The sequence below is a fragment of the Atractosteus spatula genome, chromosome 3 (assembly GCF_055471065.1).
Source record: "Atractosteus spatula isolate fAtrSpa1 chromosome 3, fAtrSpa1.hap1, whole genome shotgun sequence".
Taxonomy (NCBI): domain Eukaryota; kingdom Metazoa; phylum Chordata; class Actinopteri; order Semionotiformes; family Lepisosteidae; genus Atractosteus; species Atractosteus spatula.
Window position 1 is genome coordinate 68,487,630 of NC_142708.1, and position 24,189 is coordinate 68,511,818.

The window sequence follows — 24,189 nt, forward strand, 5'->3', positions numbered from 1 at the left end:
CACTTACGAGCGAGTCAGCAGGAGGAAAAGTAGGGAACGGGGATCAGCATGACTCGTGAGATTTCTTTTTTTTGCTGGGTGAGAGGTAAGACCTTTAAAACTATCAGGCCACAGTAAAATAAAAAAACCCAGCAGATCTCCTGATGCAGGGGTGCCGGCGATCCCGACGCAGATCGAGGCAGATAAAGAGCCCTCTCCCGACCGCAGGCAGGCCGCTGACCTGCAGGGACGCCACCTGTGCCGTAGTTAATGATTGACACCGGCTGGGCGAGGGCTGTTTAACCAGCCCCCGCGGCGATAAGGAAGGCCTGGGCCAGACCACACCGGGCATACAGCCAGGGTCTCCCCCTCCTCCCGCGGAGCTCTCTCTCCTCCACGCGCCTCGGCCGAAATCACTCCGGCTCCACGCGCTCGGAGCCCAGCCCACCCCTGAGCCGGGCCCCGATTCCCTCTGTCCATTTTCCTCTCTGTCCGCTGCGCCCGCCGATCGGTCTGCCGGCCTCGCTGGCCGCCAGCTCGGGGCCTTACGACCCAGGCACAGAAACCGCTCTTCGTGTTCACCGGAGCGTTGCATTCATGCAGGCTTCTACAGAGTGCAGTTGGGCGCAGAATGTTTCAAACCGCACAGTTCAGCAGGAGTCAACAGGGGTAGGAGAGATGTGTGAGGGCCAGGAGATATAAAAGTGAATTTCGCAAGAGTTACGACTGTTTTGCTGGGACAATCTGTACTAACGCTCACAGCTGGCAAAGCCCGAAGCCAGATTAAACTGCATGATCAGAGCAAAGCTGCGATACTGGAGCTGAAGCTGTGGCACTGGAGCGCAGCTCTGAAACGGGAGCGGAGCTGTGGTACGAGAGCTGAAACTGTGGCTCTGGACTACAGCTCCGAAACTGGAGCGGAGGTGCAGAGGGAGATCTTAAACTGTGGCACTGGAGTAGAGCCCAGACACTGGAGTGGAGCTACGGTACTACAGCTGAAGAAGAGGGGACTGGCACAGCTCTCAATGACAAAAACGCTTCAAGCGTTCCTTCGGAAGCTCACCTGCAGTTTATGCACCCCTCTGAGATGGGAAGAATCGAGAACTGTAACATGAAATCGCAAGCAGGGGTTTCCTGGCGAGAGTCACAGAGAGCTCAACTGGGCGCTCGCCAGCGCCACCATCAATGCTCTCCAGGCCCAGGCCTTCACTGCCCTTCATGAGCGCGGCTCTCCTCGTACTCCGGATCTGCAGGGCCTCTGTCCTGACCACACCGTGCCGCTCCCCGGCCTCCCAGCCCCGCACCCAGAAGCACGTCCACAGACAGCCTGGAGAGCGCCTCCGATCCATTTATTGACTTTTCCACCCGCATTATCAGCTGCGTGGACCCTAACACAGGCACACCGCTCAGCTGAACAGAGGCCAGGAGCTGGCTGTTCTCTGCAGCAGCGATTTTATTAGAACTCCCCCCCCCCCAAATCCACATGTACACCAACTCCTCCTTGACTTCCGGAGCCGGAATTTGTTCCACACATGGAACCCAACCGCCAGACCTGGAAATCACCCCCCCCCCCTCCTCCCCCAGCAGCAAAGCACATCTCAAAATAGGCAAATTACAGTCTACCTAGTTTTATAGATGAGCTTAAGATGCCCACACAGGCAGATAATTGAGCACAGGAGAGAAAAGGGGAAACGAGCAGGAAACCTTGCAGGCCTGCTGAAGAAGCTAGCCATGGGATCGCTTTCCTGCAAACAACGTCCCTGCAACTGCATAGCGCCTTTCATCCGAAGTGGAGGAAGGGTGACAGCCTCCAGGCCACAGTGCGGACACGAGCCCCAGCCCTTGACAACAGACACACTGTACCGACACTGCCCAGATTATTAACACATCTGCCTTCGAATGCACAGTTAGACACAAGCACGGCCCAGATACAGGGGCTTCCAAAACCAGTGATGTGGACCTGGACATCCCATTCCCAGACTGTTCCTACACGTCACCTTGTTTCCCGCAACACAGCACCTTGTTTCATTTCCCGCAACACAGCAACTTGTTTCCTTTCCCGCAACACAGCACCTTGTTTCATTACCCGCAACACAGCAACATGTTTCATTACCCACAACACAGCAACATGTTTCCTTTCCTGCAACAAAGCACCTTGTTTCATTTACTGCAACTCAGCACCTCGTTTCCCTCAACACAGCATACTGTTCCTATAGTACAATAATAAATTGTACACATTTAAATTGCATATGAATTTCATATGAATTTAGTAAAACAGCATAACATTAATCAAAGTATTATTTAAAATATTTTGATTACAAAAACAACATTAATGGTTAAAGACAAACTAAAGTCACGCTCTCCTGTCATCACAACAGAACTGCATTCTGAGCATCAGTGCGAGATGACAATCAGAAAAACAGCTCATGCAAGTGTCACTCCGGCACAAGTGCATGAAAGCCCAGGCAGGACCCTGAATCGACAACAAAAGGAAAAACTGGCTTATTCACTAAGTTATTGATCAGACTCATTCACAGCGGTTGAGTCATGACCATCTCTCTGTCCTCATACTCGGATTCCCTCGGCAACAGAGCCTCTTTCCTGGCTCTGACACTCTTACAGGTAACGGCATATCTGACGTGGACGATTGCACCCATTTGCTGGAGTCACATTCACCCTTTACTCTCGGAGCGATATCGCAGAGAAGCAGGTGTCCGCCCATATGTTCAGATACTTTTGTAAGAATACCAGGGCCAGGCTGATCAGGAACACTGGCCTTGTTTGACGGAGGATCGATGGGATTCATTGATCTGCGATGCGATGTACAGTATTGATCTGTGACTGCCACTCTAGCCCTCTTCAAGAGGGGCGAGATGAGATGCGACATGAGAAAAAGCACAGGCAAATTACCAGTGATTCCATGGTTAGTGCCTTCACCAGGCTGCTACCACAGTTTCCACTGTAAACACCCCTGTGTTTTGCTTTACCCAGGGAACGTGCTGTGTGCGTCAGGGCAGCGTTTGAAGCCTGATGGCTGGATACAAGGAGAAATCATGTAATCATTGTTTAAGAGAGTGGAAGAGTGGCAGCCTCTCGTTTCTGCTGACTAGATATCTGGCCACCTGGACACCTCTGTCTAAGCTAATGCCGGAGCTAAAGAGAGTCCGTTTCTAACACCCCCAACTACAGGGGACCATGTGACCGCCTCTTCCAGGAAGACTCTTTGGGATGCATTCCTCGCACTCGAAACCGCAGTGCTTGAAACCCCTTTCAACCACGGAATAATACATCAGGCGGGGAAAACGACTGCCCCCCTCCCCCCGATCTGTGTGGGATCAAAGCTTTATTCCGATGCCACTATCCCACAAGGGCCTTCGTTCCAGGAGAAATCGCGTGCCGTGGCTTCCTTAAAGCAGCACAGCTCCCCACGCTCCGCTCGGAAAATAAGAGCCGGTTTGCCTCTGTTTCCCTGTCAGACTCCCGGCCCGCCCCTCTCCTCTCCCGGTAAGAACGGCCACGCGTTCCTGCCCTCGCCTGAGAGGGTTCAGCCGCGCTGCTGCTTCCAGCACTGGAAGCCTTATCCCAGGGGGGATGGCAGGCAGCCCCTTGGCTCGGCCCGGCTCTGGAAAAACCCCTCTGATCCATCCCCCCTGGGCAGAACCAGGATCCAATCTCTACTCCACGCTGAAGAGAGTCCGTGCTTGTCTGCTCAGCTTCCACCTGTCCCGCAGTAAATTCCTGAGTGCGCTGCACTGTAATTAGCTCCCAGACTGTCTAGGTAACGCGTGGCTGTGCTGTGCGCGCATGCTGGGGAGATCTGAGGACGGTTCTGTCATGTGGACCTCCTGCCCCCATGCCAAACAGTACTGAGGTATGATACGCCAGGGTAACACTGTGGGGAAAGCACCTGGGTGGACCGATTCCTTGTGACTGGCAGGTTCTTGCAGATCCACACACATCAAGCCCTGCAGCCTCTGAGCAATCGGCAACACAGTAGAGGTGGTCAAATTTAAAGAAGAAGGAGTGAAGCAGCTGAGACGGGGGTCCCCAGTCACGGCCCAGGAGGGCTGCAGCACCCGCAGGGTCTCTTCCAAGGAGCAGCAGCTGGAGAGCTGGGAGACGCTGTCAAAACTGGTCCAGTTAAGCCAGTAAAGAGCTCAGCTGTATAGAAAACCTATTGACTGACCGACTGTCCTGGGGGGTCAGTGTGTCTGCAGGGTGTCCAGTCCTGGTCCTGGGGGGGTCAGTGTGTCTGCAGGTTTTCATTCCAACTAACTTCTTAATGAGCTCAATCAGCTCATTATTGGCTTAATGGGACCAATTTAATATCCCCTCCCAGGTCTTCAGGTCCTGCTGCTTGGAAGAGACCTGGAAAACCTCCAGACTCACCGAGCGGCCTGCTCCATCTGAACCACCAGCATGACCGAGAGCCAGTCCAGGAGGGGTTCAGGACAGGCTGGCATCGCTCAGCAGGGTCCCCTCCCAAAGACGTACGCAGGGGAAAACCCACAACACCAGTGTGGAGTAGCGCTCAGGGTTCAGAACTTTGAACTGGCAGGTTCTGAGTTCAAACCCTTGAGCAAAGTACCAGGATTGCTCCAGTAAAATACCCAGCTGTATAAATGGGTACAAAGGTAAACCCTTCATAAAAGCACCAGCCAGGTAAACATGAATAACTTTCCAAACCAGAGGAGCTTCATTCTGCCCACTGTCAAAGGTCAGTTGGGCAACAGGCTCCAGACCCCTACTACTCTTTGTGTAAGGAAGCGACTACTGTTATAATTCTGAAGCAAACCTTCCGTTTTTTGTGCAATATATGCCAGGGACCCGTGCAATACATTTATATTTATATCTATATCTATATTTACATCTATATTTATATTCATATGTGTGATACGATTTTTCTGCGTACTGTTCTGTTCTAGTTTGTTCTTGGTGTGTCCTGGACTGTGAGTAACTCTTTTAGTGCACCCCTCGCTGTACTGATTGTATTGTGTGTATTGTACTATTATTATTATTGTGTCATTCGTTACACTGTGGCTGTGTTGTCTGTGTAAAGCTGCTGTTGCACTGCAATTTCCCTCACGGGATCAATAAAGTATCTATTTCAAGCCTGAAACTTATCTGCTGCTTCCATAAACTGGCTTCAAAGCTAGGAGCCGAAGAGCCCTTCAGGGCGAAGACTAACTTGAGCTGCTTGAACAAAAGCCCACATGACACGGCTGCTTTTCCCAGAGCGAAACTCGGACATGCCTGAACTACCTGGCTCTGGAGCGGAACGAGCCGGCCGTCTCCCCGCACTCCATTCGCCCGCATGACTCGGCAAGTTATCCCCCACACAAGCAAAAAAAAACTGCATTCTTGTATGCTTTTTTCAGTCACTCAACTGCCACATGTCTCCAAGCAGCACATTCATGGGCAGTGCTCAGTCGGGCAGGCGTGTTGTTGCAAAGCCCCTCCTGTTCCTGTCCGCCAATCCACAGAACTCACTTTCCAGGCACTTCAAGAAGCCGTGAAGATGGAAAACACCAGGAGAGTTACACAAGACAGGCCCACCTAGATCTACAGTCTGCTGATCCCTCTCCTGAAGACCCACCTGAACACACTGACATCTGTGGATCTACAATAGGCTGATCCTCTCTCATTTGACCCTCCTGATCACATTGACACCTGGGGATCTACAGTCTGCTGATCCTTTCCCCATGACCCACCTGATCACATTGACACCTGTGGATCTACAGTCTGCTGATCCCCCTTCTGAAGACCCACCTGATCACACTGACACCTGCAGAGCCTATCATCCATTCATTCAACTCCCACAATCTCTGTATCCTGCACTTATTTTACTTCTTACTGTTTCCATCGGCTCTAACTCTTTCGTTTTTAAAACTCCACACTATGTGTATGTTACTCTACTCCATCAGGACAGCACACACACACGAATACTCGCAGGCCCTGGGCTATAGTACAGGTTACGCTGCCTCAGAGACACGAAGTACACACAGGCCCAGACACACACACAGACTCACAGACTGCAAACAGAAGCTATACCATTAAGTAGTCCAGGGGTGGTGACAGACTGGCGTCTCGCCAGGGGAAAAGCCCGATAATTACAGCCCAGAGAAAATGACAGGTCTAGCGCGAGAAGGAAAATTCAATCGATTCCAAATAGTTCAAAATAAATGAGTTGGGAAGCACAACCTGAACACCTCCCACCTTTCTGCCAGAACACTCCCGACAGCTCCACCTGGGAGGAACTTTATCGACAGCTCAGGGTAAGGGGCCAGGCGGCCAGGCGGCGCGCTTCATCAGAATGAGATACGACACAGAGGTGAAATAACACTGGTGGCTGCGTCGCCGTGTGCCAGGGTTGCTTTCAGATCACTCCGGGGAAGAGCCCATCCTCCCAGACAGGTCAGGGCGTGCTGATCCACTGAGACTCCCCCCCTGCCACGTCCTGCCTCTGTGTGGTCCAAAACCAGCCTCCTTCACCTCTTTGCTATATTTCATTCTAAAGAGCCTTGCTGCCTGTTCAATCAAGGGTCCTCACCTGCAGGGGATCCCCAGCGATTTACTTTACAAAACCACCTGCTTAACCGACGGCAATTAAGTTGCTCCCGGTTTTTAGAAATCGGTAAACCCCGACTAGACTGGGATCTCCCTGGGATCCGAGCAGGAGACGCCCGGCTTAAAGCTTAAGGTGTTCAAGAGGAAGGTATTCATTTGATTGAGCCCAAACCGACATGTTCAGTGCAAGTGCTCTGCTGCAACACCCTCAGCCAAGAACAGCTAAGCTGGCACTAGGGCACAGAGCTCTGCCTCCCAGAATTCCACGTGGGAGCTGGGTGACCTCTGACCCCCCCGTAAACCAAGGAACCACCCGTCGGCCGGCCGGGATCACCTGTGCCTTCCTTGCTGCTGCTCTGATGCGCCCGCAGCTCCTCCGACTTGTAGAAGTCGATGCTGGCGTAGGTGTTGAGCACGGCGGCTGAGCCGCCTCCGTCCGCCGCGAGGCCCGAAGAGTAGAGGCGGGAGGCCACCTGGCCAGAGGGGGCGGCCTCCAGGGTGGCATGGGGGCTGTCCTTGCTGGCGAGGTCCAGGTCGATGTAGTTGAGGCCTTGCTCCATGGAGGAAGAGGAGGAGGGGGGGGCCTGAACGACGGGGACAGCGGGCAATCCGGGAATGGCACACAGAGGGGCGGGCTCGTTGGCGCCGTCGCAGGCGCCCCCTTTCCCCCAGACGCCGTCAAACGCGAGCCTCCGTGCTCCCGCCTGGGCGTGATCCGGGAACAGGGAGAAGGAGGAGGAGGAGGAAGAGGAGGAGGAGGAGGAAGGGGGCAGGGACTGGGTGGCCAGGAAGGTCTCAGAGCAGTGCCTCCTGCGGCCCTGGGGGTCGGCCCGGATCACCTTCGCCCCCTGGTCCGGGTTGGGGGTCGGCTTGGACAGGGGGAAGTCCAACCCGAGCCCCACGCTCGCCACGGCCCCCGGAGAGGCTGAGCGGGGGGATGGGGGCCCCAGGCTGAAGGCCATCTCGGTGTAATCCCCGAAGGTGGGCGACTCGTCGGGGACCGAGGCCCCGTGCTTGCCCCGCCCGGGCTCCTCGGCAGGCTCCAGGTCCTGCCCGTGCTCATCGAATGCCAGCGGGGCGGCGGCCGGGGTGGGGTAGCTGGGGAAGCCCAGCGGGGCCAGGAGGGGGCCCAGGTCCATGTTGACGTACTCGGAGGCGTGGGGCTCGGGCGAGCTGTGCCCGTGCAAGCTGCCCAGGCAGGAGCTGGGCCGATGCAGGGGCCTGGCAGGGGCCGACGGGTGAGGTATCCCAGGCACCCCTCCTCCCCGGTACTCGATACTGACGTACTCCCCGGGGCTCTTCGGCTCGGGCGGCAGGGGCGTCTCCCGCACGCGGGGCAGGGTGTTGGCCTTGGAAACGTCCACGAACAGGCTGACCGGCCGGCTCCTGGGCTGCCCGGCCCGGCGCTGGGGCCCCTCTTTGGCGTGGGCGCCACCCCCCACCTGGACGCCGCCCCCTCTCCCATTGGGGCGCTCGTCCCCCTCCCCCAAGCTCTCGCTGCTGGCCGAGCTGGAGGAGTACGAGGAGGAGGAGAGCAGTCTGCCCTCCGGCCCCCGGTCCTGCGTCCTCCTCGGGGGGCCGGTCCCGTTGCTGAGCCCCCTCCCGCCGCCGCTTGCCGACGGCCCCTGGCCCCCCCCCGCTTCCCCGAAGCCGGCGGGGGGGTTGCTGGCATGCTTGTAGGAGCGGGGCAGGGAGTAGTAGGAGTAGACCATCCTGGGTGGCGGCTCGGCCTGCGGCTCGCGGTCGGGCGGCGTGCTGCTGGCCGAGCGGCTGCTCAGCGGCGACATGTTCATGTAGTCGCTGCCACCGCCCAGCCGCTGGTCCGGGGAGCAGCTGCTGTTGGGCGACATCATCATGTAGCCGTCGGAGGGGGAGGGCCGGGGGCCCTGGATCTGCTGGGGCGGGGAGACGCTGCTGTTGGGGGTCATGGCCATGTAGTCGTCCGGCTTCCCCGAGCCGGAGGCCGCCACGCCGGGGAGCATGGCCATGTACCCGTTGTCCGCGCCGTGCCCGCCCCCGGGCAGCTCCAGGTAGCTCCCTCCCGAGGAGCTCCGGCGCAGGGCGCAGGACTCCCGGCTCGCGCTCCTCGCCATCACGGCGTAGTCCTCCTCGGCCTCGTCCCCGGCCCTGGGCCCCCGCCGCGGGGCCGGCTTGTCCAGGGCCATGGGAGGCAGCGAGGCCCGCTTGCTCAGCAGCTGGCGCTCCGCCTCGCTCTCCCGGCTCGAGGAGCGCCGCAGCACCCTCCGGGCCTGCGGAGCCGCCGGCGCCGCCGCCGCCGCCGCGCGCCGCCCCATGGCGATGTAGTTGGAGGCGTCCTCGCCGCCGCAGGGGTCGGAGGTCAGGGCCTGCGAGGAGAGGGGGGGCTGCTCCCCGGGACTGGAGCCGTACTCGTCCGAGGAGCCGTAGTCGCTGGGGGAACCCGAGACGGAGGCCCCCCGGGCAGCCCTGGGGTAGGCCCCCGCGCCCTCCGAGCCGTGCCCGCTGCTGGAGGAGAGGCTGGGCGCCGGGGAGGGCGCGAGGGCGGACTTGGCCGGGCCGAGCGTGGTCTTGGCCGCCGGGGCGGCGGCAGCCCGGGCCGATTTGGGCCGGAGCGTCGGCGTGGCGGAACCGGATCTGTCCGGACTGCCGCCACCCGTGGTGGGGGCGTCCTCCTGGCCGGGGCGGGCGCCGTCGCTGGCGGTGCGTGCCCGGGGGAAGCTGTGCCTCGGGGTGGGCGAGGTGCTGGCGCTGCCGGCCCCCGGGGTCTCCGTGCGGGGCCGCCGGGCGAAGCCCACCTGGCTGGGCGGCGGGTTGGGGTGGTGCCGGCGGGAGGGCACGCTGATGGGGTGGGAGGCCGAGCAGCCGCCCCCGGCCCCCGCGCCCGCGCCCGCCGACGACTGGCTCTTGCTCCGCTGCCGGAACTCCTCGCTCAGGGCCTTCATGGCCTCCAGCAGGGTCTCGTGCATGTTCTGGGCCACCACCGAGTCCTCCACCTGCATCCAGAACTCCCCGGGCCCCGTCACGGCCGAGCGGCCCACCTCCACGAAGAAGAAGTTCTCCGAGTGGCCGCAGCGCCGCACGTTCATCAGCTGCAGCACCACGGCCGCCGCGTCCGAGTTGAGCTTGACGAAGTTGACCGTCTTGTCGGTCAGGCACAGCCGGTAGATGCCCACCAGGCTCTTGGACTGGCCCAGGCCCTTAGGCCACACTTTCACCTGCCACACCTCCTTGAAGGCCGGGCCGGGAGACAGCGCGCCGTACTCCGGGCTCTCCCCGAGAACCTTGCCTGGAAAACACAGCGGGAGGAACAGTCAGGGACGGGGAGGAGAGAGTTCACTCCCCAGCATTTTCTATCCTTTATTTCAGCCTGTTGATGTATGATTTTGCACAACTGATGTTGTTTTGCACATTGCCTGTTGTCTCTGTCTATCTTTTCTTATACAATTGGATTGTTGTTCTGCTCTTTTTTGTACTACTGACCATCTGAGAGCTAGCTAAATAGCATTTCGTTATACCATACACCTGTGTACGAGTACAATGACAATAAACTTGAACTTGAGAGGAACAGACCACAGACAAAAGAGCCAAAAACAGCCCCCTGTTCGCACGAGTGCTCCGCAACGCTTCAGAAACTCACTGCCTTTCTCCTCCCGCAAGGAAGAATGGGCGAGACGCAACGAACTGACAAGTCTTCCTGAGCGGAGGGGCTTTTTTCCCCACCCAATCTGGCTCCAAAACATCCCAAACTGTTTGTTTTTTCGCTTCTCTTCCGGGTTGTTTATTTTGAAGCTCACGCCGAGCGCCTCGAGCGCCCTGGCTTTTGAAAGGGCAAGGAACGTTCTCTGGACCCAGGTGTCGCGGGTTCGAGCCCGGGTCGGGTCACTGAACGAACGCGATCAGCGGGCCCCCCCCCCCCACCGAGAGAGCACCGTCCGCGCCAAACGACGGCCCCAGCTGCACACACACGAGTGCCGGGGCGGCCGAAGTCAGCTGATCGCTGAACTGGCTCAGTTACGCCATTAACCTCTCGGGCGCAAGCAGAAATAAGCCAGGCGGCTGTCCCGGCCCGAGACCAGGATAAATCCTCAATTCCAAACGCCAGCGAACCGCCCCTCGGACCCCCTGCAGCTGCACCGCGCTGCCCACGCCGAGATCTGTCTCTCCCGCGCCCCCGAAGTCACGACAGCCACAAGCCCGCGCGCAACAGACAGGAATCTCCCCCCGGCTTCTTTGGGGAAAAAAACCTGCACAGTGGAGAGGCCACTCGCGCGATCGTACGGCTCTTCCGCAGGTCTGGAAGCTAGAGGCCTCTCTGGCCTGGGGCAGAAAGGACAGGGAGTGGACTTCATGCAGGAATGCTCAGGCCACGGAAGCACAAACAGCCCATCATCTCCCTTTGGCCCGAGATGACCATCTGGTGTCCTGCAGCTCCGATTTAGACTAATTCAAAGGGATTTCCAATTACCCTTCAAATGCATCTGAAGATGGCAGAAGCCGGCGTCTTTCCTTTTCTTTCCAGAAAAGTCACCCCAGCAGATCTTCTCCGGCAAATTTTGGCTTTGACAGCAAAAACAGCAAGGAGGAGGGAACTTAAAGCCGAGGGCACAAAGCGCTGCTTTACACAAAGGGTGGTGGGTGAGTGGAACGGCGGGCTGCTGCTGAATCAGATTCCTCTGGGATCCCTTCAAGAAGTGCCCGGAGAAGATCCTCCGGAACAAACTGGCTGCCGAACCTTTGCCAGCAGAGTGACTCGGGGATCCCCAATCTCTAAGCCTCCTCCTTTGATCCGAAACATTCAGTGCTACCATGAATGAGGTAAATCTGGGAACTAGATGTGAAAAACCGATCCTATATGCAGACTCTGCACTCTCAGAGCTCCGAGCCAGCCTCCAGGCACTCTTTAATAAGGGAAAAGTAAATAAAAGCATTATTTCTCTTTGCAGAATTGAGTGTACAGAACAGGCAATCAGAACCATATGTATACTACAGCACATGTACAAATTGAGGACAGTCTTCTTGGACAGGATTAGACTTGTGTTCAGGCTGTAAAAATAGCCAGGCACGAAATAGGAAACTTGCATTTTATAAATCACTATTATTGTGTGTGTAGGAGCCAGAATGGCTTCTCTGTTCAAGCCTTGGTTACGGCATATCGAAAACATTCAGGGAAAAGAGGACCCACCATCTCACAGCATGCGGTGAGCGCATTCCTCAAACACAATTATATGGTAAAATGAGCTATTCTCCCGAAACTCTTGCCTTCAGAAAAAAATCTAACCACATACTAGATGGGCCTTTTTTCTTGGAAACTTAGATAAACTTCTTATATGTTCCTATGGACATATCTTAAGACAACTGACACAGTGTGGACCTAAGCCTTCGGTGGGATCGTCTGCATCAGGCCCTACACACATCACATAAGACCCTGGTGCTGCTAATGCACACAGCACTGGTGTGTTTTAGCGGGCTCCACTTTGTGCCCCGTGATTTGCTGTGTTGGTGCAACACAGCAGGGTTTCTACACCACCTTTGCTGCAGTGAAGGACAAACAGTACATTATCACTTGGCCAGCAGTGACCATCTGGTGTCCAGCAGCTGCAATTTAGACCAATTTAAAAGGGACTTCCAATGACTTTTCCCCTTTAAACGCACATGAAGATGGCAGGGCTGGTCCGGGAAGCTGTTTCATCTCATCCAGCCAACGGCTTCGCCGTTTCTGAGCACCGAGCCCGGCGTACGAATGTGAACAACGACCAGCCCGTGGGGCAGAGTCACGGCGGCTCGGAGCACGCAGGCGCGGCTGGCGGAGAAGGTCTGGGCGGCTCCTCTGAAGGGAGGCTGACACAAGGCAGATGAGAGAGGGAGGAGAAGTTCCAGCAGGGAGCTGCGTCAGCATGCGCGGGCTGTACAGGAACAGGCAAAGGGTTATTCCCAGCCGAAAGGAAAAGGCACGACGTTTCGGCTGTGGAGCCTGCTTCAGGTGTCAAAAAGCCCCACGGCCGAAACACTGCGTCTCCGTTCTTCTCAGCTGGGAAAGAACCTCTGCCTGTTCCTCCGAGAGAGGGAACAGGTGGGATGTGACCGGAGGAACTGGGAGAAACTCAGATCGGAGCGCAGAGCTCACCTGGGGCGGCCTGGACCGGAGGGGGCCTCACCAGTGCGCAACGCCAACCCTGCCCAGGCGGAAACGACGTGCCTGTACCAAACCGAACGTCCCGTTGGCTTCTGAGGGCCCGACGAGGGGAGAACCGCTCGGCCGAGCCCAGCCTCACACGCCAAGACCGCTGTACCGTGCCGCCCTGCCTCTCTGTTTTGTTGCCGTTTTTCTGCTGTTCCCTGCCTTTTCCGTTTCTTCTCCTGCCTGCGCGACACCACAGCAGCTCCTCAGCCTTGTGGCCACCTGAGCTGTTGTGTCTCGGGCAGCGGAGCTGACGGGGGCTGTACACCCACCCGCCCTCGCCTTCTCCAGGCTGCTCGGACATCGGCTGCTCGGGTCTGGGCTACAACGGAAACGCACGGGCTTCCTCGCTCTGGCTCCCTGTGGAGTTCAGGGTAAACTTCAAATCCAGCTGCTCACCTTGAGGGACTCGAGCGGTTTTCTGGCTCCCGACTACATCGGCGAGCTGTTATCTCCCAGCACGCCCACGCGGCGCTGGTGCTCTTTGGACTCTGGCCTCGTTTCAGTTCTGGAAGCAAGCCTCCGAACGCTGGGAGACTGCTTCCTCTTCTGCTGCTGCCCAGGCTATCGAGCTCCCTGACCCTTTCAGTTACTGCCAGGCACTTCCCAATCCTGTCTCAGCACTCTTTTTGTTTTTTAAACACAAGCCTGAAGGTCCTGGGTTCAATCCCAGCCAGGGGTACCTTCTGGGTGGGTCTGCATGCTCTTCCCTTTGCTGTGTTGCTGTGCCAGGCGCCTGGTGAGACGTTTTTTTATCCCTGGTCACAGGCATGCTGTCTAGGTTAAGTGACGTCTCTTAAAACTGTCTCCAATATACCGTGTGTGTGTGTGGTTGTGACAGAAGATCCTTATGACTTAAGAGGAATGAGCCAGGGAGGCAGCTACATGGGTGAAGCTGGAGAGGAGCTAAAAAAAATGAGCTCAGAGCTGTGGGCTGTAGGTGCATATTTATACAGCATGTAGGAGTGCAGATGTGTGAGAATTTGACCTCCCTCCGAATCTGTTGAAACAACACCATATGTAGCGGTAATTTGCGTCAATTATTGACTCAATTAACAAAACAGCTCGAAACAGTGAAAACAAGAGGGCACTGCGGGACTGGGGAGACAGGAAGGCGGAGGAAAGCAGACAGACACCGAGGGCGGGGAGACGCAGAGCCTGGGGGCTCCTGTGGTCAAGGGCCAGCTGTGTCTCCCCCAGAGCAAATCTCTGAACCTCTGTGCGCCCCAGCCCTTCGGACAGAGCATCAGAGGTCCCGCTGTCGGGGAGCAGGCGATGGCAGGGACGGACGTTACATCCGTCCCTCCCCGTCGCACGTCCGTGGAATAAGGCTTGAACGACAAGTCCCCATGCAGGAGAGTGCACACTATTCCTTGAAGCTCAAGGCATGTGCAGCGCACGCAGGCCAGACCGATAGCCGAGCAGCGAGGATAACGCGGACAATCCGGTCACACGCCGGATCAGGCTACACACAGACCGGCACGCGGGTGCCCGTTCCCCGCAGCAGCCAGGCGCCTCTCAACACCAGCTGGTGGCCAGCAAAACGCGCCTGTGTGGGTCAGCGGCCGGGCACGCACAGGAGAGCGGCCACCCCCTACTGACTCAAGGCCTGCAAATCCGTTCTCGGGAGGAGTGACAACCATCACAGTCTGCCGGGAGCCCGAACGATAATCATTACTGAAACGAGCACCTTGAGGAGGCAGTGAGCACACAGACCTCCTGCCTCGGATTTACAGGAGAGGCCTCTGGCTGTCCAGCAGGAGCAGGGGATCTGAGACCCGACCCGCATCCTAACTGTTTTGGGAATTCAATTTGTTTTCTCAAATCTAAAACACTCAGCGATTTGCTTGCATTACGTAAAAGCTGGACATCTGTGCCATACTAAGGATAAGATAAGATCTCTTAATTGGCCCTATACAATTTCTTGCATTAGGAATTTGTCTTTTCGCAGACCCCAGCTTGCTCTCCATGAGACACACAGACAGGGAGAGAAGCTGGGGGTCAGAGTGCAAGGTCAGCCATTTATACAGCACCCCCAGAGCAGTTGGGGATAAGGGTCTTGCTCAGGGGCCCAACAGAGCAGGATTCCTCTGCCGGCTGCGGGATTTGAACTGGCAACCTTCCAGCCACAGGCGCAGATCCTGAGCCACAGAGCCACCGCTCCGCCCCAAGTACGCGTGGTTCTCCATAAAAAAGTATTTTTATCACTAATCTTTAGGTTCTGCTACAATCGGCTGTGTGTAGGGTAGGGGTTCCTACAGCAGATCAGGTCCTGGTTTTTGTTCCAGGTTTTTGTTTTTTTCTAATATTGGAGATTTTTAAACCCTTCCAATAAATAGCAGTTAACAGCCTCCTTCATGTTCAAGAGCTCAAAACAATTTAAAAAAATCAAATTAATCCTATTACTTGGTTAATTAAGGGCACAGCGATGTCATGAGAGCTCAGCTCGTAGGAAAACCCAACAAGGAACCGGTGGGCTCCTGGAGCAGGACTGGGTGAACTGTACAGACCAGGGATTCCCAACCCCGCTCCATGCCATCTCGAATCTGGCCGGCTTTCCAGGTCTCTGGCAGCTGCCACAGCACTGCAGACCGAAGAAGGGTTAAAGTGATCCAATTAAGGCTTCACCAGACCAATTTATCCCTTTTCCACAGACTTCCGTGGCTGGAAGATTTACAGAACACCTGCTAGATTTCCCAATCTCGAGGACGGGAGCCGGGAATTGCGGAGACTCTAAACCCGGGCCCCTACCCAGAAGCAGCACGATTCAGTCCAGCAGGCAGACGGCAGGATCCAACCCCCCTTTTGTATTCCGTCTCCATCAGGATCCTCTGCTTTGGTTCCAACTTATCTTCCTCAATTAACCCTGCTGATCTAATTATCAGCTGCAATAGGTCAGCAGCTATTTAATTTGCTCCTTGCACGGTCTTTTATTTTTAAAAGTCGATGCTCCTGAGGTATAAACTATTTTTTTCAGTCACGCTCATGCTTAATTTTTCTAGTTAATGAAACAGGCTAATTGAATTGTGAGGGATGGACTGGGACGAAAAAAAGCCCTACAGCTCTTCTGAGTCATGGAAATCCCGAGACGCCTTCGCTGCACTGTACAGCTCCATCCATGGGCCAGCAACTCTGGGTGCCTCCTGGGTTTCATTCCAGTTCTGCCAAGTTCTGCAGGACCCAACAGTTGCTTAATTAGGAGGAGCTGACATGCAATCCCCATGTCTGCTAACTGCATGCGGCCGAGCTGATGCCCGGGGGGATGCTTTTTGAAGTCGCACGGGTTACGCCAACTGGACAGGAAGTGCAAGTACTGTCCTCCCTCCCCTTCCGCAATTTCAGAACACGGTACTCAAAGAAGAATGGACTATGCAAGGAAGGATGCCGAAGCCATTTCCCCTAATTCCACAGCACCTCAGGCCAGCAGCATGCTGCTGACAGTCAGATGACGGAGATCAATCGAACACAGCGCCCCTCAACAGCAACCTCTGCAGTGATCCTCATTTACGTCACGTAACGTCAGTCACAGCGGAACTGCCAAAGACAGCAGGCTTAGAAAGGCTTTGCTATTCTATGGAAAAGCAAAACTATCAATTAAATAAAGGTCTCTGTTGAACAGAAGCTCATTGGAAACAAGGTGGAGAGCCAGCCTACACAGGACATCAGACTTGAGAGAGCCTTTTAGATGCAACAATAAATAAATTTGTCAGCAAAATCGCATTTCTCAGCAGGATTATCGGTGGAATTTTTATTGGGGGCAATAACTGTGCTGTGTAAAGCTTCCCATAAATGCCAAACAAGGGATCCTGGCAGTCAGATCGACCATTTATTGCGATTGGGCCTGTGTCAAACACGGATTCCCTCATCGTACGCAGCTCCCTGCCTCCTAGTGTTGTGCTACAGCTTGGGACTCTGCGTCCCCGATCCAGAGTGGAGCTTTGTTTCACTACACTGGTTGTCCAGAACGTCAAGAAATCCCCTGGGGTTTTCATTGTGTTGATCTTGCATTTGCTCACATGATGTATTTGCTTTTGCACTCTGCTCATTGACACGGTGCTCAGAATGAATATGTAATTTACACCAACCCTGCGCCACAATACTGTTATGGGCTTGGTGCACACAGCTCCCCAAACTTTCATACAGACAAAGTGCACATAAAGCACCCCATTATACACCCGGACCCCGCACACACAGTGACCCAATATTCAAACACACCCTGTGCACACAGGACCCCTCTATTCCCACTGGCCCTGTGCACGCAACACCCCAATATCCGAACAGACCCTTCTCACACAGTGCCTCTATGCAGGAAGTCAGTAATACAGTAATACAGATCAACTGCTCATACCATCTGATTGGACAAAGCTCTAGTGGGCAAAAAGAGAACAAATCAATTGATCTCATTCTGCTCCAGTGATGCATTAATTCATTTCAATTTGGAGGCAATGCGTAAGCCCCTGCCCAGCACACCAAGTCTGGCTGGCCTGGAGCCAGCTGGCAGCGCTGAACTCAACTGACACTCAGCTCCCAGCTGTAAAAGGTGAGCAGTTTCTTCTGCCGGCCTCCGGGCTTCTAACAGCATAAACAGCACGAAGGACCGCCGCCTAATTTGTAATACAAAACACGGGAGAAATACCTGTGGACTTCGTCTTTGCCGGGAGGGCGCGAGATGAAAACAATGTATTAAGAGACAAGTGTCTTTATCTCACCCAAGACTTTGGCATTTAAAAACCTTTTTTTATTAACAAAAGCATATCAAAAAGAGCAACTACGGCTCAGGGCGGGACAGAGGGACTCATATGGCCTGGTCTTATGTACTAAGGTCTGCTCTGGACCTGGCTGTCCAGAGAGGATAGGCCAGTGACCACAACCTGGATTAAGAAACTGCACACAGGCAGACCTGGCTGCCCAGAGAGCTGCCTGCAAGTAGAGGCAGAGATGGAGATGCACTTCCTACTGCACTGCAAGAAATACACACCTGCCAGAATCAGAACAGCTTCCAGTCCTACAGTGGGAGGAACCTCAACACAGCTGCAGCCCAGTGTGTGATCTCCTGTCACAGCTTGAGCCACAGACAGTGCGCCTGTCTCATAATAACATTATGTCATTGTCCCGAAGGCTTGTAACCGTTCAGTAATTGCTATTGCATGAGCAACACTGTAATTCACTGGTCACACCAATAAAGCTCTGTGAATCTGGATGGGTCAAAGAAAAGAGAGAGAAAATCCAAGATAAAGGCAGACAAGGGTGGATACTGCGAGAGATGAGCGACAGAGACTCATCAACAATAATAAAACCATGTTCTGTCAGGCACCCATTAGAGAGGGGCGTCCCAGAGAGCCTTCTGCACACGAGCTGAAGGGCTGGAGCTGACGCAGGAGACAGTTGTGCAAAAACCAAAAGAACAATCCAAGGGGGATAAAGTGGGCATTTTAGATCTCTTAGAACCTAAATCTGATCTTTCATGAATGATCAAACCCCCAGGAGCACAGCCCCTTATTACAGTATAGGGCACTGTCCAATCTGGAAAATACATGCTGATCAAAGTCTCCCCTCAATCAGGTCTAAAAGCTCAACAGGACAGGCTCTCATGAGGTTTTAATAAAGAGGTCCTTAAAAGACACCCCTTACAATGTCACACCCACCAACACACACTAAGGAAAATCACCTTATTGAGAACATGCACTTTTCTGAATCAGAGAAGCAACAGGCCTGTTAAAAAGCCTGTGATTGTCATACCACCTTCCACCTTCTCTGCTACCCTGAAGGACAAACTATTTATTAGGCACAAACCGAGACACTCCTTTGATTGCATTTTTCATTTTCTATCATCCCGTTTGCAGTCACTGGCTGTACCTTTCTTTCCTGACTGAGTGTGACAACTCCTGCATCATAAAAAAGGTCACAAATGCTGGATAACTGATCTTAGGAGCTCATCCAGTTGTTTCTTGAAAGAAACCAGGATATCAGCTCCAACAACACAGCTGGGCTGCTTGTTCCAGACTCCCGCAACTCTTTGTGTAAAGAAGAGGGAAGCTCCTCAGCACCAGACAGGAGCATTACAGTTCCACCAGAATGTCTCTCATTGATGTCATAGGCGTCCCGGAAGTTGCAGGAAAGAGTCCTGAGCAACTAATCAACCCCAACTCCTCCTTTTTGCAGTGCAGCACTCGGCTAGACATGCCTGCCGCTTGTGGGGTCCTAGTGACACCCGGCCCGGAGCGCGTGACACTGGGTCAAACTCGACATCCGGGCCCTGGATCTCGACCGGCACTCAGAGCGAGCGAGTGGGGACAGCTCGAGCCTCGGGGGCAGACAGCTGTTCCTTGAGTTTTCGTTACAGATGCGATCATGCGCCTCCCAGCAGCCCTGCTCGCCCACCGCGGGTCAGAGTGTTTAAGGGGGAAGTGGGCCGCACAGACGGGGCGCAGGAGCCGAAGACCATCGCGGGCAGCAGATCGCTAGAGCAGAGAGCTGGCAGCGGCCTGTCCTGCAGAGGGACAGTGGAGGCACCGCCATCAAACCTGACCCCCACAGACAGCCATGCCATGACCAGCCACCAGCTGACTGGCATGCCTGGCGTGCCCAGCACACCCAGTACACCTGACACAACCAACAAGCCCGGTACACCTGGCACACCCACCCACAACACCCGACACCCCTGGCATGCCCGGCACACCCGGCACCCCTGGCATGCCCAGCCCACCCAGAACTATCAGCAAAACCGGCACAGAAGGACTCAGAATAATCCCAGAACCTGCGGAGTGGAATCCCACTGTTCACACTGCCATGGCTGACAAGCTCACACCACAGACAAAGGCAAAAACACATTCTGCAGGAAAAGAAGGAAGAGGGAACAAGAGGCAAACTTGATTTTCTGATTTTTGGTGGAAATCGCTGCAGCCACAACTCTTCCTGTCCCGAGTTCTCCATCCCACCGAGACAGACCTCTTCCACATCCCGTGATCGGGGCATTGAGCTTTGCTTCTGATCCCGAAAGATCCAGCAAAAAAGGAGAAACTGTGCTTTTACTAAATTCGACATGCAGAAGGTTTCTTAATTTGAGATTGAGGAGAAATGAAAGCCGCGCACAAACAACATTCAAGGGTTTACACAACAGACTCTGTCTCTTTTTCGTGCTCCACCTGTACAGCACAGAACTGGGAAGGGCCATTCCCAAGATACGCTCCTGACGGAAGAAGAAGAGGCAGAAAGGGGACAAAAGCACCAAAACAACAGCAGATGAACTAAGAAAAGGTGGCACTGCATTTCTTTACATCAAGAGGGGTGGGGGTCTGGAACAAGCCGCCCTGCAATGCTGTTGATACCTCTCGTTTGTAACCTTCCTCGGATTATTCTGACCTGTTCCAAGGCCTCCAGCCACAATGCATTAAGCAACATGGAAAAACCTAAAGCCCTTAATACTCAAACTAAAGAAGTACTTCCAAGACAGCAAGCTTGAGGATTTCAGTCAAAGGCTGCAACAGGGATACAGCGCTGCAGATAAACTCTGGATCAGAAATAAATAATACTGTAAAACACTTTCACAGTGGTCACTCTCCTCCAGGAGTGTCTCACAGCACATAACACTGCCTTTTGGGGGAAAGTTCAGGGATGTCAACTGGCTGTTTTTTTTTATAACCCTCTAAAAGGCGAAACCTGTTCTACTCCTTTGGCGCAAAATCTCTTGCCAAGCTGGTTCTGCCACTTGCGCCAAACCCGAGGCGGCTCGGACTGCTGCGCCTGGGAGATCTTATCGGGCCCCCCACGATAAGAGACAGGTGTGCGGCTTCGGGCCGTCCCAGAGGCAGGCGCCGCCCGCGGACCCTGGGCTCTGAAAGTGGCACCCCGGTTGAACTCACATTGACCCCCTCCCCCCCACCCCGCTCCCACTGCAAAAAGGGCTGTGAAAACCAGCACCTCCCACTTCTGCAGACGGATTCGGGGATTCGGGACAAGCAGCGCAACAAGAGTGGTGGGGGAGGGACCCAGGATCCCACAGGTCCGGCAAACCAGATCAGACCAAACACATGGACCCCCCCCCCCACCCCACCACCAGAACCATTCGCTTCCACGCCCTGACCGGGTCGGAAGAACGAGCACATCTGCAGTCAACCCCTCCGATCTGCTCTGGCCCCCTCACATAACCACAACACACACGCGCACACACGCACAACCCGGGAGAAGCCTCTTCCCCAGGAGTGCTTCTGGAGCGCAAGGGGGTTAAAGATCCAGAGTCCGCAGCCGGGTTAAGGTCACTGTAGTTACGGGGACAGAACCCGAGTTTAACACTGAAGTCAGCTGCCAGAGTCCACAGCTAATACGTCCTGTTCAAGGGGAAACTGTGGCCTATTTAATATCTTTATAGCCATCTGCTGACTACTACGATTAATGACGTACGGCTTTCCTAACCATGGGAAAGTCATGGTGAATAGAGGTTTGTGTGCTGGTTTCCGCTGTGCCGTGTCTGTCACAGCCTCAGGTTCTCCATCGCTGTTGTATTTCGAAGGGCATCGACGTTTCTGTTTGCAGAACTGAGCCGATACCGCAAGTCACTCTACTTTTTTTCCACTAAACCAACAGGATGGCTGTGCTGGGGTGTCTGAGTTTTTTTTTTCTGTCCTGTCTGCCAGGAAGAAAGCAGCAAACCCACAAGATCCATATGCATGAGAAAACAAAGGCGTCTCCCGTTTTTGAGGATAAATCTAAAACGCGCTGGGGCAGAGACAGGACACACAGCTTCAGTCCCTGATTAACCATCCCCCCCCGATTTCTAACCCTTATCCCATTCAGGGTCGCGGGGGAGCCGGAGTCTATCCCAGCAAGCAAGGGGCGCAAGGTGGGGTACACACAGACATGTTCTGTTTTCATCCTGGGGAAATGTGGTCACCCCAGCGGTGGGACCCTCCTGCCATTAACCCACCATCCTCAAACAGCAGAGACATCTGCTAAACCAGAGGCTCAGTCTGTCCTGGGAGCACTGCCCTCCACAGCTCCAGCCACCCAGGTACCTGCCAATATTCATTCCCGTTCCTAACCCCTTTATCCAGTGCAGGAGTGCGGACTCTACCGGAAAACAACGAGCACAGGGCGGGGTACACCCTGGACAGGACGCCAGTCCGTCACAGGGCACACACACTCACACCGGGGGCCAAGCTTCCCAGAAGCCCCTGAACCAAGCGTGATGAGATACACTGCTACTCAACGGTCAGTCTGACTTATCACCTCCCAGGAGACACTGGGGTTCCAGCAGCAGGCTCGCCAACACCCCCAACAGCTGCCTCTTCAGCTGTTCCCCCGACCGCTGCAGGGCCACTCTGTGAACAGTCGCTCACACACACACACAGTCAAAACAAGACTCCCCCAAGAACACTGCTCTGCTGGCATGTCTCACTGCTCACAGCTGTGAGACCCCTGGGACACCAGAGTACTGTGAGCGTCTCCAAATGCCCCCTCATTCCCTCCCGCCCCCCGCCGTCGCAAAGAAACTGAGGGTGCTGTCCAGCTGTCAAGCATGGCAATCGAATTTGGGGACCCCCACCCCTTCCCCAGGTCTTTAAAATAAACACTCTTTTCTGAATTGGCTTCCCACGACCGCTTTGCGTGTTATATACGTGGGGGCTCCGTGTTTCGGGTATGTTGTGCGTGCCGCTCCCCCCTCGCTCTGCTTGTGTCCCCTCAACACTTCCACGATTTGCCCCCCGCTCCCGGCTCGGAGGTGTGGAAGTCATTGTTGTTGTTGAAATGTTCTGGGTACTGGGCGAGGTGAGGAGAGGGGAGAGGGGTTTTCTTTTCATCGCGATCTCTGTGAGCTTCTGCAGCTTCTCCGCTCCGGCTTTCTCGGCCTGCGGCCTCCGGCGACTGAGTGGCTTGTGCCGCACGCTCTGCCCCCGAGAAACTGCGCCTTTTCGTCCGGGCTGGCCCTGTTGCTGCCTCGCTGCACCGCCCGCAGCTGTGGCGCCCTTGCACGGCCGCGCTCAGAGCTGAACACGGAGTGAAAACGAGACCGCACATCAGACAGCTTTCGCACTGGGTCTGCACCCCGAACACCAAAACGGCCCGTCAGCATGCGAGGTGTACAAGCCAGCTCCCGCTTCCAGCTCCTGCTAGCCCCGCCGGCATAGTGAGACCCGTACAGCCCCCGACCGCATGTCCTCACGCGGGGCCGAGGGTGTTTTCCGTCAGAAGCACGCAAAGGCACCGGCAGCAGAGCCGGTCGCTCCCAGACCGAGTGCCCTACGTAAGGTTACAATGCACACGCCGTAGGCTCGCTTGCACACACTGCACACGCTTCAATATGCACAACATGCACCGACTCTACCAGACTGCAGTGGACACCGCGTCAACTACAACTGTGCGGTTTTGTCACCCCCCCCCCATTCCCACACGACCCGGGCAACGCACATAGCCCAACACTCTCCCCACTCTCCGGGGTGGGGGTGGTGTTTTTGCCCTTGTTATGTAATACACAGGAGGTCCCATCCTGACAGCATATGCATGCGTTCTGTCGCGACAAAATAACACACACACACACACGCGCGTCTACGTTGTGGGCATCTAAAAATACAGAATCCTTGTAACTCTCCTGCAGGCGTGTGCGGGACCTTCGAGCAAATCCTTTCAGAATCGCCCCTCTGCACAACTGTCCGACCGGCGCTTCGGCTACCGGCGTCGCGCACGTTAACACATGCGAGGTTGCCCGTCTCGCGTTTCACTGCGGCGCGCCGCAGAACTGTCGCCGCCAGAGACACGCCGAACAGCGGCTCGCTTACTCTTGCACTGCAGCTCGACCATGGCCTGGTACCAGTCGCCCTGGTCCGCCTCGCTCTCCGCCGCTATGGAGAAACTCTCCTCCCGCGTGTACACCACGATCAAGTGCTTGTTCTTGGCGTCGGCTCTCTTGTTGATATTGAAGCACGTCTCCAGGTTCAAGACTTTTTTGGGGTTGGCGGTCTTGCCCCGGAATTTCTTCTCGTTCTCGTAGTACTCCAAGCGGGCCGGACCGCGCTCCGAGGCCGCTCGGAGCACGAAGTAGCGCTTGTGCATGGATTTCTGTTTCCGGAGATAGCCGCATTTTCTCACGTCCTCGTAATACGGTTCGGGAGATTGGTTCTCCATCGACGTTTCCCTTCTTGTCCTGTTTTTTTTTTCTGTCCTTCTCCTCGCCCCGTGCTTGCAGTCAATCCCGTTGAAGAGGCTGCTACACACACACTCTCTCTCTCTCTCTCTTTCTGCCTCCAGCTGCGATCTGCTTGTTTTCTTGTTTCTCTGCCTTTTTTAGGGCAGAGATTTTTCGCCTTTTAATTTTTTAAAAGGCCGCTCCGGACCATCCACACGGGTGCGCGTTCACCCACATGCTAGGCAGGAGCGCTCGCTGTGCTGTAAAGTCTTACTCTGCTACTTCAGCCGCTCTGAGCTCGCCGGTCCCTCCCTCCCGCGCTGTTGTGAAGTTGTGCTCCAGACATGTCGCTGTGTCGGAGAGAGAC

At 55.3% G+C, this 24,189-nt stretch overlaps 1 protein-coding gene across 1 annotated transcript in view; it reads right to left on the reverse strand.

Annotated features, from left to right (window-relative positions):
• Nucleotides 1-24,189, reverse strand: part of LOC148838406 (insulin receptor substrate 1-B) — a 42,023-nt gene extending 17,834 nt beyond the window's left edge. Inside the window, exons 1-2 of the mRNA XM_088912344.1 lie at nucleotides 23,476-24,189; nucleotides 6,881-9,811 (exon numbers count right to left, since the gene is read on the reverse strand). Of these exons, the coding sequence (XP_088768470.1) occupies nucleotides 6,881-9,811; nucleotides 23,476-23,821 (3,277 nt within the window). The 5' untranslated portion in view covers nucleotides 23,822-24,189. The remainder of the gene's footprint in view (nucleotides 1-6,880; nucleotides 9,812-23,475) is intronic.